The sequence below is a fragment of the Pan troglodytes genome, chromosome 1 (assembly GCF_028858775.2).
Source record: "Pan troglodytes isolate AG18354 chromosome 1, NHGRI_mPanTro3-v2.0_pri, whole genome shotgun sequence".
In the NCBI taxonomy this organism is placed as follows: domain Eukaryota; kingdom Metazoa; phylum Chordata; class Mammalia; order Primates; family Hominidae; genus Pan; species Pan troglodytes.
Window position 1 is genome coordinate 65,895,458 of NC_072398.2, and position 13,175 is coordinate 65,908,632.

The 13,175-nt window shown below is 42.6% G+C and overlaps 1 protein-coding gene across 2 annotated transcripts in view; it reads right to left on the minus strand.

Moving 5' to 3' along the window:
• LAMC2 (laminin subunit gamma 2) overlaps nucleotides 1–13,175 on the minus strand; it is an 83,885-nt gene that overhangs the window by 32,811 nt on the left and 37,899 nt on the right. For both annotated transcript variants that reach the window (XM_009439410.5, XM_054656585.2), the window contains one exon: nucleotides 3,982–4,170. In XM_009439410.5, coding sequence (XP_009437685.3) covers nucleotides 3,982–4,170 — 189 coding nt within the window. The remainder of the gene's footprint in view (nucleotides 1–3,981; nucleotides 4,171–13,175) is intronic.

Below are 13,175 nucleotides of genomic sequence, written 5' to 3' on the forward strand. Positions count from 1 at the left end.
GTTCCAAAACTTCCAAAATAATAGCATTGGTTCTTCAAAGTCTCACTCAAAAAAAAAAACAACCTGCCCCAATTCCCACATCATGAACTGTACTTAGGGATTGTGAACAATTGGTTTTAAAGAATAGATAAGGAATAACTTCCTGTTTCAAATTTGTGTCCCAGTAAGCACATTCATGCTTTATATAGATATAGCCTACATGCATTTGAAGACTCAGGAAGGTATTAAAAAATGATAAATATTTAAAATTTAGGGCCGAGCATGGTGGCTCATGCTTGTAATACCAGCAGTTAGGGGAGACTGAGGCAGGAGGATTTCTTGAGCCCAGGAATTTGAGACCAGCCTGGGCAACATATACCCTGTCTCCACAAAAAAATAAAAAATTAGTCAGGCATGGTGGAACACACCAGTAGTCCGAGCTACTCAGGAGGCTGAGGCAGGAGGACTGCTTAAGCCCAGGAGTTTGAGGCTGCAGTAAGCCATGATGGAGCCGCTGCACTCCAGCTTTGGCCACAGAGTGAGATCTTGTCTCAAAACAACAACAACAAACCCAATAAAAACAAATAAACAAAACATATAAACAGAGAATTTGCATCCTTTTGAGAACCCTTTTAAAAATATATACACTTGCATTTAAAAACATGTTTTAAATAATTACTCAAATGTTATAGTCTGAATAATACACTGTCAGCATCAAAGATATGTAAAAAAATATAAAATTAAGAGAGTAAGTCCAATATCACATAGACCTCAAAAACTTAGCTGTCATGGGAGGAAAAAACTTGCACGCACAGTGAATTTCAAAGTATCTGCAAAAGGTTATCAGGACTTAAATATGTGGTTGGAAGAGCTGAAGATAACTCAGCCCTGTTGCTGAGCCCACAAAGTCATAATCTAAAAATAAGCCTAATTTCTGCATTTTTGGGAAATCGATATAAAGTCCAAAATTGGTGACTACTCTGGGGTTTATTAATGCCATTGGCTTCATTTGACATACATGTAATGATAGCATTTTTTTGTAAGACATGTTATTTTGCATTTGAAATGGAATATACAACAAATTTCCCTGTCAAGTTATTATCTGAAAGTGAAAAATATCCTCTGGCTAATTGGGATACTGAGAAATCACATAGGGAATTAAACTTGTGCTAGTGGTTTGGTGACATGTGCAGCTGAGGAGCAGCTGGGGACAGCACATGGTGGGAACAGTCTCTGTCACCAATGTGTCTTTCAGCCTCTGCAGTTTGGACCCTGAAAGTTCAGTTTCTTCATCTCTTTAACAGTGGATGTGTTAACACATTGTTGTCAGACTGTTATGAGGACTAAGAAGGACATCATCTATGAAAATGTTTTGGAAAATTATAAAGCATTAGTCAGATCTTAGGAAATAATATCCATCAAGCTTTTTGTGTACACATAAATTGTCTGCTTTTGGGCATTGAAAAATGCCATTCTGATTTTTTTTTCTTTCATATGGAGGGAATAAGAGAACTATTCTTGATCAGAAGATCTGGCTTACAACTTTAGTTCTTGCAATCAGTTGCTGGAAGACTTTAGGCCATTCACTAATTTTTCTAGGTCTCAGTTTCCCCACTGTCTTAATAAGAAAAACAACTACATCAATTCACAATTTACTGAGTTGCCCGCCATGTGCTTGTCAAAAACCATTTTATCTCCACAGGATCCCATGACATGAATATCATGAACACTCTTTAACAGATGGGGATGCTGGAGCAGCAAGAGGTTAAGGAACCTGCCCAGAGTGACCTAATGATGATGGTGGTTGTGTCCAGATTTGCACCCTGGCTGCCTGGCTCCATAACCCACCACTGTACTCTACATTATTACCTTTGATGTCATCAAACCTGGTCCTGAACTCTTACTCTGCCCCTTAGCTCTATGACCTTGGACAAGTTTCTTCCCCTCCCTCCCTAAGTCTCTGCTACATCATTTGTGAAATGAGAAAAAACATAGCCCCCTCTTTAGTTATTTGTGAAGATTAATTAATTACTGGATTAAAAGCACCTAGAAAAGTGCCTGGCCCAGGGTTGGCACATGGCACATGTTAACTATCATATAAGACATAAATCAATACTGGGCTCCACCACTTCCTGCCAAGCTGTTCCCACTGAGTCTGGGATATCTATTATCCAAATAAAAAGAAGGAGCCAGTTTCACTACCACTGGGCAAGCAGTAGACTACATGCTGAAACAGAAGAGATGACATGGTAAATCCTTCTTTACCATCCTTCTGTGCTAGGCAGCAGGTTCCTGGTCTACCCTGAGACTAATAACCTCGTCTTCAGGCCAGGCTTTCAAGCTGAGCCAATTAAATTTCTAGCTTCATTCTCACTGATCATTTCACTGGGATGACCCAACTCTGGTGACTCACAATGAAGCTGCATGACCTAAGGCAATAGGAGCTCTTCAGAGAGGTTAAATGCCCATTAAAATGGAATAATTTGTCTTTTAATTTTTTTATGAAGTTCTTTGATTCATAGGGAGGACTGCTAAATCCAAAAGATTCTGGATGCAAATTCCACACAACAAAGCTAAACTAATCTGAGTCAAACCACATTGTGACAGCAACGTAGGTGAATTTGGGGGGTGACTGCTGCGATATGGGTCTATCTCACCACAGGGTCACCCAGTTTTCTATAAGACTCCCAACCCACTCTACCAGCAACTCATGGCTGCACCAGAATCTGCCCATTTTTAGATTCTTTCAAGCTGCAGCTATCAGTTGGTTCCACAGACCTACTACACTAAGTCATTGCCATGCAATAAGGCTGTATGCTTTAAGTGGATCAATATTTATCACAGGATGCTGTTAAACACTTTCTAGCAAAGAAAAGTAGATAATGCCAGAAAGATAATAGACAAATGAACCGTTTAAAAAAAAATCTTATTTACAGAACCACCTCTCTCTCCCCCTTTACATTTACTAACTTGTCTTTACTGTCTGTCCACAATGAATACAGCACAGTGTATGTATCTGTGTGCACAGCAAAGACCTACAGTTATATGAATATAGCACTGTGTGGGATACTTTAAAAAAAAAAAAAACAACTAGCCAGGCGCGGTGGCTCACACCTGTAGTCTTAGCACTTTGGGAGGCTGAGGCAGGTGGATCACGAGGTCAGGCACTCGAGACCAGCCTGGCCAACATAATGAAACCCCATCTCTACTAAAAATACAAAAAATTAGCTGGGCGTAGTGGTGGGTGCCTGTAATCCCAGCTACTCATGAAGCTAAGGCAGGGGAATCGCTTGAACCTAGGAGGCGGAGGTTGCAGTGAGCCGAGATGGCACCACTGCACTCCAGTCTGGACAACAGTGTGAGACCCTGTCTCAAAAAACCAAAACAAAACAAACAAACAAACTAGCTCTCCTATGAACCAGCCACCCCATTAGGTGTTTCCTATTTGTTATTTTGTTTTATCTTTTTAGCAACCTAATGAAAGACTTCAATTTTCCTGTTTACTTATCTGTCTCCTTTATTAGTACAACTTCATATTGCTAGCACCTAGCACAGCACTAGAAACAGATCTTTCTAATTCCTTATTTTTCAAGAGGTTGGTCAAATGGATGGCTATGGATATGAAGAACTATCCCTGAAAGAGTGCAAGCTTCCTTTGTCATCTGCTTGCAAAAGACTGTCACCTGCCTGGAAAAGTTAATAATGTGACTCTTTGTATTAGAATTCAAGACAACATGCCCTCAAGGTCCCAGCTGGTTCCACCAACCCCTACTTAAGAGAAACATGTTTCCTTTCAGATTGAAACTGCTAAAAAGACCAATGTCTGGTAGGTTCCCAGTTGTTCGTGAAGTTGAACATCTCCCTCTTGGCCTGCTTGCTTTCCCTGTTTTCTTTCTTTTTTCCTCCCTTGTTCCCTTCCTTCTTCTTTTCCTCCTTCCTTCCTTCCCTCTTGTCTCCCCACTGCTCCATCTCCCTCTCCCTCTTTCCGCCCTTTTCAGCTACCTTTGGAGTTACAATTGCAGGGCAAACAGCGGTCCCTTTCTCTGTGCCGGTAAAAGCCATTCTTGCACTTCTCGCAGTGAATGCCATCAGTGTTGTCATTGCAGTTGAGGCAGCGGAATCCATTACCAGTTTGTCTGTGAAGTTCCCGATCAAAGATACACTGCCTGGACTTCCCATTGCAATCACAGACTGGGGAGGAAGCATACAAAAGAGATTGTCAAAACAAAAACAAAAAAACAAAACAAAACAAAAAAAAACACCTCAGGAACTGTTCTAGCAGGTGTTTATGTTATTATTGATAGAAATTATGCATGAGTACTATATGGTAACCTACACTCCTTGCGGGAGGAAGATATGGGAGTGCAATTGGCAGTGCAGGGACCCCGGGGACGCCTGCTCCACTTAAAGGAAGTAGGCACTATGCAATGCTGGTGGGCTGCTGTCTGGGAGAACATGGGCTCAGGGTTGCCAGACTGTCCAGTTCCTCGAGAGAAACCCAAAATGTTAAATTACATTTTTATGCGGATATTTCTGATTTAAATGTTTGCAAGGAGTTCATTTCAAAACACTGCAATCCCACAGAGCAAGTCTGTGGGCTCACGGAGACCTGAGGATGGGCAGCTGCGGACTCAGCACAGCTATTAGCCGATGGTGTCGCTGCTCAAGATACACAACACCCATCCCACCGGTGCCCGTCAAGGCAAGGAGTGGACGTGACCGTCTGGGCACATGTCTCCTCCCAAAGCCAAGTGTCCCATGAAGAATGACCTTTCTCAAGTATCTAGGAAGCCCATCCTGCAGATGTTCCAAAGAGACTCGCAAAGTGACTAACATCTCCATGAGGACCCGAACAGCAAAGAAGCGAAACACGGAAACACCCAGCATAGTACCCGGCACACTGAGACACCAAAAAATGTTTCCGTCATGGTCTCGGAGAGAGAGATGATGGGCCTTCAGGTTAAAAGGAAAGAATCAAATACCAATTCTGCTATTTCCTTGGGCACATCACTTCAATTTTCTGAATCTTGTTTTTTCTTCCATACAGACTGCATTATCTGCCTCCCTGGATTGTAAAGAGGATCCCTCTGGGAAAAGAATATCAAATGCCTTTGCATATGCGATTTCATCACTCACTCCATGAAACACGTACTGCCTCAGAAGAGAAACATGCAGCTCGGAAAGGTGAAGTAACTCCACCCAGTGGAGAACTGAGATTTGAACCTCTGTCTGATGCCAACACCAACCTCCCTTCCCTACACAGGCTGTCTCTGTTGGCCATGCTGCCATATTAAGAATATGTTTCTAGGGCGTGACTTAACCATAGTGCTGACAATAAAGTCAACAGATGTGCCATCACCTGCTGAGTGGCTCCCTGTGCAGGCTCTGTGTCAGGCACTGACAATACAAGGGGACAATGTACATCTTTTTTTTTTTTTTTTTTTTGAGACCAAGTCTTGCTCTGTCGCCCAGGCTGGAGTGTGGAGTGCAGTGGCATGATCTCAGCTCACTGAAACCTCTGCCTCCTGGGTTCAAGTGATTCTCCTGCCTCAGCCTCCCAAGTAGCTGGGATTATAGGTGCGCACCACCATGCCCAGCTAATTTTTATATTTTTGGTAGAGATGGGGTTTCGCCAGTGTTGGCTAGGCTGGTCTCAAACTCCTGACCTCAGGTGATCCGCCTGCCTCGGCCTCCCAAAGTGCTGGGATTACAGGTGTGAGCCACCATGCCCAGCGGTGACCACGTACATCTAATGGACCTGCTAAGTGACTGCCTTACAGTAATTTCTATAACTCACTCTTTCTACTTTGGATGACATCTAATCTAGAAAAGTCAGCTAACACTTATCCAAAGCGTACTGTTTCTAGGACTTTACATTCGACAGCTCAGTTAATTCTCACAACATTTTAACATGGGTTTTATTATCCCCATTTAATAGATGGAAAAACAAATACTCAGAGAGGCTAGGTATCTTGCCTAAAGTCACACAGCTAAATGGCAAAGATGTAATTTGCTCCCAGATGTGTCTGACTCCAAAGCCCTCATCTTTCCATTTTATGTTCCTTCTCAAGATTGAGTTTACCATTGCATGTAGACATTCTTTTTATAAATCCCTAATAGAGGGTCATTCAGCTTGGTTGTTACAAACAGTAACATTTTTATATGGTGTTTTAAATCTACCTCTCTTTCTGTAATTTTCATCATGTGTTTTTGCTCTTGCCTGAAAACATACACACACAACACACATAGATACATACAGCACTCAGGCACACACACACACACACACACACACACCCCTACTCTCTTTTTATTCTTTTATTTATCCAACAGACAAAATCTTTAGGTGTTGTTTTACATCCAAAGGGCCCTGCGTCATCAGGCTTTTGTGAATCTGAAGATAGCTATGGCATCTCCCTCCTTAGTCTTTTCCTGTTCAAGTTGGACTACAGATCTGTCATCTCCAAGTCTTTCAACCACTTCCTATGTCATAATTTCTAGATTCTTCTTGTCTACCATCCTAGGAACAAATTCTAATTTCCAGTATCCTTCTTCATATGACCAGTACTGCAAGTGTGATTTAAACAGCTTGGCTTGTAACAGGACTAGATATTTTTATCCCATGGGCAAAGACTAACATTTCAGGGAACTTACAGCATATTACATTTGCACACAACTCAAAGTCCCAGGGCTTTTCTCAGAACTAGTGCCAAGCTGAATCTTTCCCAACCAATGCTTGTGAAACTGATTTTTTGGATCTCCAACAGATGTGCCACACAGCTGTCATGTGCTGTGAAATTTGTACCAAGTACATGACTATGCATGTACAAGAGCTAAATTCACTGTTCAGCAGTCCTTGCGAGGTTCTTCATCTGGCTAACCCAATGAGCCAATGCCCTCCCTGCCCTGGATGCCTTTTGGAAGCAATCTCAAAATAACTACAAATTTTTCATTGTGCCTTTCTTATTTAGAACATGGGCTGGGCACAGTGGTTCACACCTGTAATCCCAGCAGTTTGGGAGGCCTAGGAGGGTGGATCACCTGACATCAGGAGTTCGAGACCAGCCTGGCCAACATAGTGAAACCCCGTCTCTACTAAAAATACAAAAATTAGCTGGGAGTGGTGGCAGGTGCCTGTAATCCCAGCTACTTGGGAGGCTGAGGCAGGAGAATCACTTGAACCTGGGAGGTGGAGGTTGCAGTGAGCTGAGATTGTGCCATTGCACTCTACTCTGGGTGACAAGAGCAAAATTCTGTCTCAAAAAAGAAAAAAAAAAAAAAAAGAACATGCTTTGTGGTGGTAAAAATTAACTTCATAAGGGCAGCTCATTATATATTTATTCAGAGCAATCTTTTCAAAATATATAAACTTGTTATAATCTTTTTCTATCACATCGCTCCTCTTCTGTCTCCTCCTCTAAAGCTCTACTTTGAAAATAATAGGTGTCCTTCTTTTATTTTATTTTAATTTTAATTTTTATTGAGACAGGATCTCACTCTGTTGTCCAGGCTGGAGTGCTGTGTCACAATCTCAGCTCACTGTAGCCTCAACCTCCCGGGCTCAAGCGATTCTCCAACCTCAGCCTCCCAAGTAGCTGGGAATAGAGGCGTGTGCCACCATGCCCAACTAATTTTTGTAGTGGTTTTTTTTTTCTGTTTGTTTGTTTTTTGTTTTTGTAGAGACGGGGTTTCACCATGTTGCCCAGTCTGGTCGTAAACTCCTGGATTCAAGCAATCCGCCTACCTTGGCTTCTCAAAGTGCTGGGAATTACAGGTGTGCACCACCATACCCAGCCTATTTTCTTTTGTTTTATTTTTGAGACAGAGTCTCACTCTGTCACCCAGAGTGGAGTGCAGTGGTGTGATCACGGGTCACTGCAGCCTCAACCTCCCGGGCTCAAGCCATCTTCTCACTTCAGCCTCCCGAGTAGCTGGGACCACAGATGCATGCCACAACACTCAACTAAATATGTTACTTTTTGGTAGAGACAGGTTCTCGTGGTATTGCCCAGGCTGGTCTTAAACTCCTGGCCTCAAGCAATCCTCCCACCTCAGCCTCCCAAAGTGCTGGAATTACAGGCATGAGCTACCATGCCTGCCCCATTGTCCTTTAAATGCACAGCCTTCAATGGAGTTGCATTACGGTTCCAGGGATGGAGGTCCTTAGCCAGCATCTCCCCTCCAGAGCCTGCCCAACAGATTCTAAGCCTATTGCAAACATACCCCTTTCCTTTCAAATGGGTCTCCCTTAAAGCCAAGGGCAATGCCATCTAGAGTGAGGGGATGTATGGGTCTCATGTCTGGGGAATGTATTGGCCTTGGGTATCTGCATTGCATGAGAACTCCGTGAAGACACTCTCTACAGCCTTGCCTGCAGGACTTTGAAGTTACCAAGCTGCACTGAGATTAAACACCCAGCTATATTGCACTTAACTCAGTATTGAGTCTTTGAAATGGTCCCACCAAGAAAATGATGGGAGAGCTTGTTCCAAGCTTCTTTTGCATGGAATGATGCTTTTCATCATTAATGTGTTTGAAAAATGGTCTCTCTCAAACCATCTCCCAAATTGAGACTAACTTCCCTAAAACCATTTATTATTTACTCTTGCTACTAGGGGTGAGGGGGGGCGGGGGGCAGGAAACAACTTTTCTATTTAAAATTCTAGAATATTCCTGCAACTGGGCTTAATAAAACGGTGTAATGTAGCTTGTATGTGGTCTTTATTCTGTGACCAATACCTGCCCAACTACTACCATGGTTTGGCAACTACCAGTTGCCAAAGGGCACTGCCAGGCTTAGAGTAAGGCAACAGGAAGTGGTGGGGATTCTGCCCAAAGGGCGTAAGAAGCAGCACTTCACCCCCTGCCAGTTGCAGCCACATGCAATTGATGCCTGTTGTAGTCAACATCAACTCTTCTTTTAAAAGAAGACAGAAATCCAGCTTTGTGTATGAAATCTATTGGTTTTAAAATTTTGGCCAAAATTTAAAAAAAAAATATTTTTGAAACAAAGCTGTGTCCACAGGCAAATCTCTGCACTCAACTCTGCAGTTCTAACAGGTAGAAAACACATCTCATGCTTTTGAAAAAGGAAAAAGGAAGCCCTATTATATCACACAGTGCCTGGTCCATGGTAGGCATTTAGTCTTTTTTTAACAAACAAATGAATGAATGAATGTTCTGTTGAACTTTAAAAAACCCATAGATGGTTGTCTTGGACCTTCCCTGAGTTCTAGGCAATGGGATGCATACAGTAGCAAACAAAACCAACAGATGTCCCAGCCCTCATGGAGTTTACATGCAATTTGGGGGGAAAGAAAATAAACAAGATAAATAAGTAATATCAAGAGAGAATATTAGGATAGTGGTATTTGTTAGGGAGAAATATATAAAGCAGTGGAAAGGCATAGGAAGTTGGGAAGTAGTAAGATGGGTGGGAAGGAGGGTAGAAAGTGCCATATGCCAGTTTGCTGTTTTAGTTCTATTTTCATAATTGTCTGCTTCATGATCTTTGTCCATTTATCTATGTTTTTCTTATGGCACAATGTTTTTCTTATGAATTGTTTACATAACAAATACATCAAACTATTTGTCTGTATCACTTTATTGCAGATTTTCTTTTACTCTTTCCTGATAAATCATCTTTATTTCCAAAGTACCTCATCGGTAGATTTTGTTTTGCTGATTTAAGCCCCCTTTCCCCCTTCCTTCTTTTATCCTTGGTCAATGAGATGTATATTTATTTTATTAATTTAATAAACATCACATCTAATAGGGAGGCTATACTGCATGCTTGAACAATCAGACTTTATGAGCCAGTAACATTTCAAAGAAGGAGTTTGCTAATTTTTGTGTGTGTGTGGTTTTTTTTGTTTTTTTGTTGTTGTTGTTGTTGTTGTTGCTGTTTTTCTTTTTTTGAGACAGTCTCATTCTGTCATCCAGGATGAAGTGCAGTGGTGTGATCTCAGCTCATTGCAACCTCCACCTCCCAGGTTCAAGCGATTCTCATGCCTCAGCCTCCTGAGCATCCAGGATTACAGGCATGTACCACCATACCCAGCTAATTTTAGTATTTTTTTTAAGTCAATAAATTTTTATTCAGGGAGTTCCATGTTGTGATTTCTTCCACTGTCCATCAAGGTCACCTTAGATCCTCTAGAGTGCTGGAGTCAAAAGATTTATCTTCAAGTTAGTCATTTTTAATGAAACTGATGCTTATTTTAATCCAATTGCCTGTCAGCCCATAATTCTTTTATTTTGGCTTCTGTCATCTCCTTTTAATATAGATATGCTGATGAAGACTTCAAAATTCACCTTAGAGCTTTTATAATCTTCTGAAATACAATGGAATATTTTAGTATTTCTAGTAGAGACAGGGTTTCACCCTGTTGGCCAGGCTGTGAACTCCTGACCTCAAGTGATCCACCTGCCTCAGCCTCCCAAAGTGTTGGGATTACAGGCGTGAGCCACCGCACCCAGCCAAGGGGGTTGCTAATGTTTTATTTTTCCAAAGATATTTGCCTGTGTTAAGCATGTATCATGTTATCCATGTTTTCCTACTTGAACAGGAATCAGTGCATGATCTGATGTATGCATCTAAAAAGAAGACTGGCTGTTATGGGGAAATGGAGTTAGGGAGGGTGGAAGCAGGGAGTGCCCCTGACAAAGGAAAGAGCAAGCCTAAAAGCCCAAGGTGGGAAAAAGCTCAGTATATTCTAGAGTTCATGCAAGGATTTGTGTGTTGGAACCCAGGTATGGGTTCAGGATCTGGCATTAAGATATTGCACATCATCGGAAAATAAAATTTAAAAAATCAGACTCAAACCCTGAACAGATCTGAAGCCATTCTAAGGTCAGTAAACAAAACAAGCAGGTTTTCCTCCATCTTTCGCTGAACTCTGGTTCTAGGTCCCATCCATCATTCCTTTGATTATTCATTGGTACAAAGCCAGGGACACTTCTTCAAGGTTTCATCCTCTCCTCTTTCTGCCCCCTCACTCCAGCTCCCTCCAAATCCTTGATTCTGCCAGCCAGCATTCTCTCCACAGCCAAAGAAATGAGACTCTGCAAGTTTACCTCAAGTCCTACATAAACCCATCTGAAATGGAGTCATTTGAGTCAGATTTTCACAGATTTCTTTAAGTCTAGTAAAGCGTGCGTGGATGGTAATTGCGTCTGACTGCTGTATGCTACTTCTCTGGCACTGAAGCATTTATTATAATAATAACTATAATAGCACACAGTTGCTGACCCTCAAGGTGCTTCTTAGGAAAGACCGCCAGGCAGCCAGACACAGGCTGGACTGCCCACTACCACCCACACTCACCCAGAGACGCAGATCAAAGCAGCTGGAGCCCCTCCTTAAACAATAGAGTGAGGCGAGCAGGATCCCTCGGGCTCACTTCACAACACTCCCACCCCTCACTAAAACACGCAGCTCCAACAGGTTAGGACAGGAAGCAAAGGGGCAAAGGCGGTTTCCCAGCTGTGGCCTTAGGAGAATAAAAGGAAACAGAAAATATTTCCTCAGGTTGTACTCAGGACAAGGCCTTGGAATAATCATCATCAGTAGTAGCAGTTCATCGGGATCTCATTTTAAATTTCCCATAAGAAACAGTGCCCTTTTGAGGCATACAATTACGAGAAATTTCAATCACTTGGCATACATATGATTGTGTTTCTATAAGCAGGTCCTCTTTTTAATGTTCTTTTTTTTTTTGAAACAGAGTCTCGTTCTGTCGCCCAGGCTGGAGTACAGTGGCGCGATCTTGGCTTGCTGCAACCTCTGCCTCCCAGGTTCAAGTGATTCTCCTGCCTCAGCCTCTCGAGTAGCTGGGATTACAGGCACCCACCACCACGCCCGGCTGATTTTGTATGTTTATTAGAGATGGGGTTTCACTATGTTGGCCAGGCTGGTCTTGAACTCCTGACCTCAGGTGATTTGCCTGCCTCGGCCTCCCAAAGTGCTGGGATTACAGGCCTGAGCCATCGCGCCCGGCCCTCTTTCTATTGTTCTAAACTGAAAAACATGCTCTGCTTTTCACTAAGGTGATCTAATCGCTGTCTTTGTATAATCTGTGAAATCATCATGCTTTTTAGTGCTTTAACGGTAACGACAAAATTAAAAATCCAAACTTCTTTCAAAACTCAGCAGATGTGGCCCCTGCCAACCTTTCCAACTTTACCTCATCAAGAGTTCACTGGGCTCCAATGCACAGATCTAGGCTGCACTAACCCTTTCCCACCTCTGGCTTTTAGGCTTGCTATTTCCTTTATCAGGAGCACTCCCTGCTTCCACCCTCCCTAAATCTATTTCCAGGTAACAGCCAGTCTTCTTTTTAGGTGCATAAATCAGATTGTGCACTTCCTTGCGGATACCTTCTGGCAGCTTCTCTCTCCCGTGAAAGCCCAGAGCACTTCATCCTCACCTCTCTCAGCATTTGCCTCGTTCTATCCTGTGTCATCACTGTTTATGTCTATGACTTACTTCTTCTACAGCATTTCTCACCTTATATCCCCACTGTACCTAATGCAGTGCTTGGATGGATGGATGGATGGAAAGATGGTGGACAGCATGATGGATAGAAGGAGAGAGAAAGGAATGGAGGGAGGGAATGAGGGAGGGAAGGAAGGAAGAAAGAGAGGGAGGAAGGAAGGAAGGAAGGAAGGAAGGAAGGAAGGAAGGAAGGAAGGAGAAAGGAAGGAAGGAATATAGGCAGTCTGACTCTAAGAAAAGTCTGTAATCCCAGCACTTTGGGAGGCCGAGGTGGGTGGATCACGAGATTAAGAGATCAAGACCATCCTGGCCAACATAGTGAAACCCCATCTCTACTAAAAATACAAAAATTAGCTGGGTGTGGTGGTGCAAGCCTGTAGTCCCAGCTACTTGGGAGGCTGAGGCAGGAGAATCCTTGAACCTGGGAGGCAGAGGTTGCAGTGAGCCAAGATGGTGCCACTGCACTCCAGCCTGGGTGACAGTACGAGACTCTGTCTCAAAAAAAAAAAAAAAAAGAAAAGAAAAGAAAAGCCAACAAGAACCTGAACATACAGAAATCTCCCTGACGTCCAGAAGCCTACTTTCAAATTTCCCCAATACATTACACAAAGTTTCCATTGTCTACATATATGACCTTCAGTGTAAAAAAACTAATGTTCCAAGCAAAAAAATCCATGGTGAGATGGGAACAGAAAGAATTGTG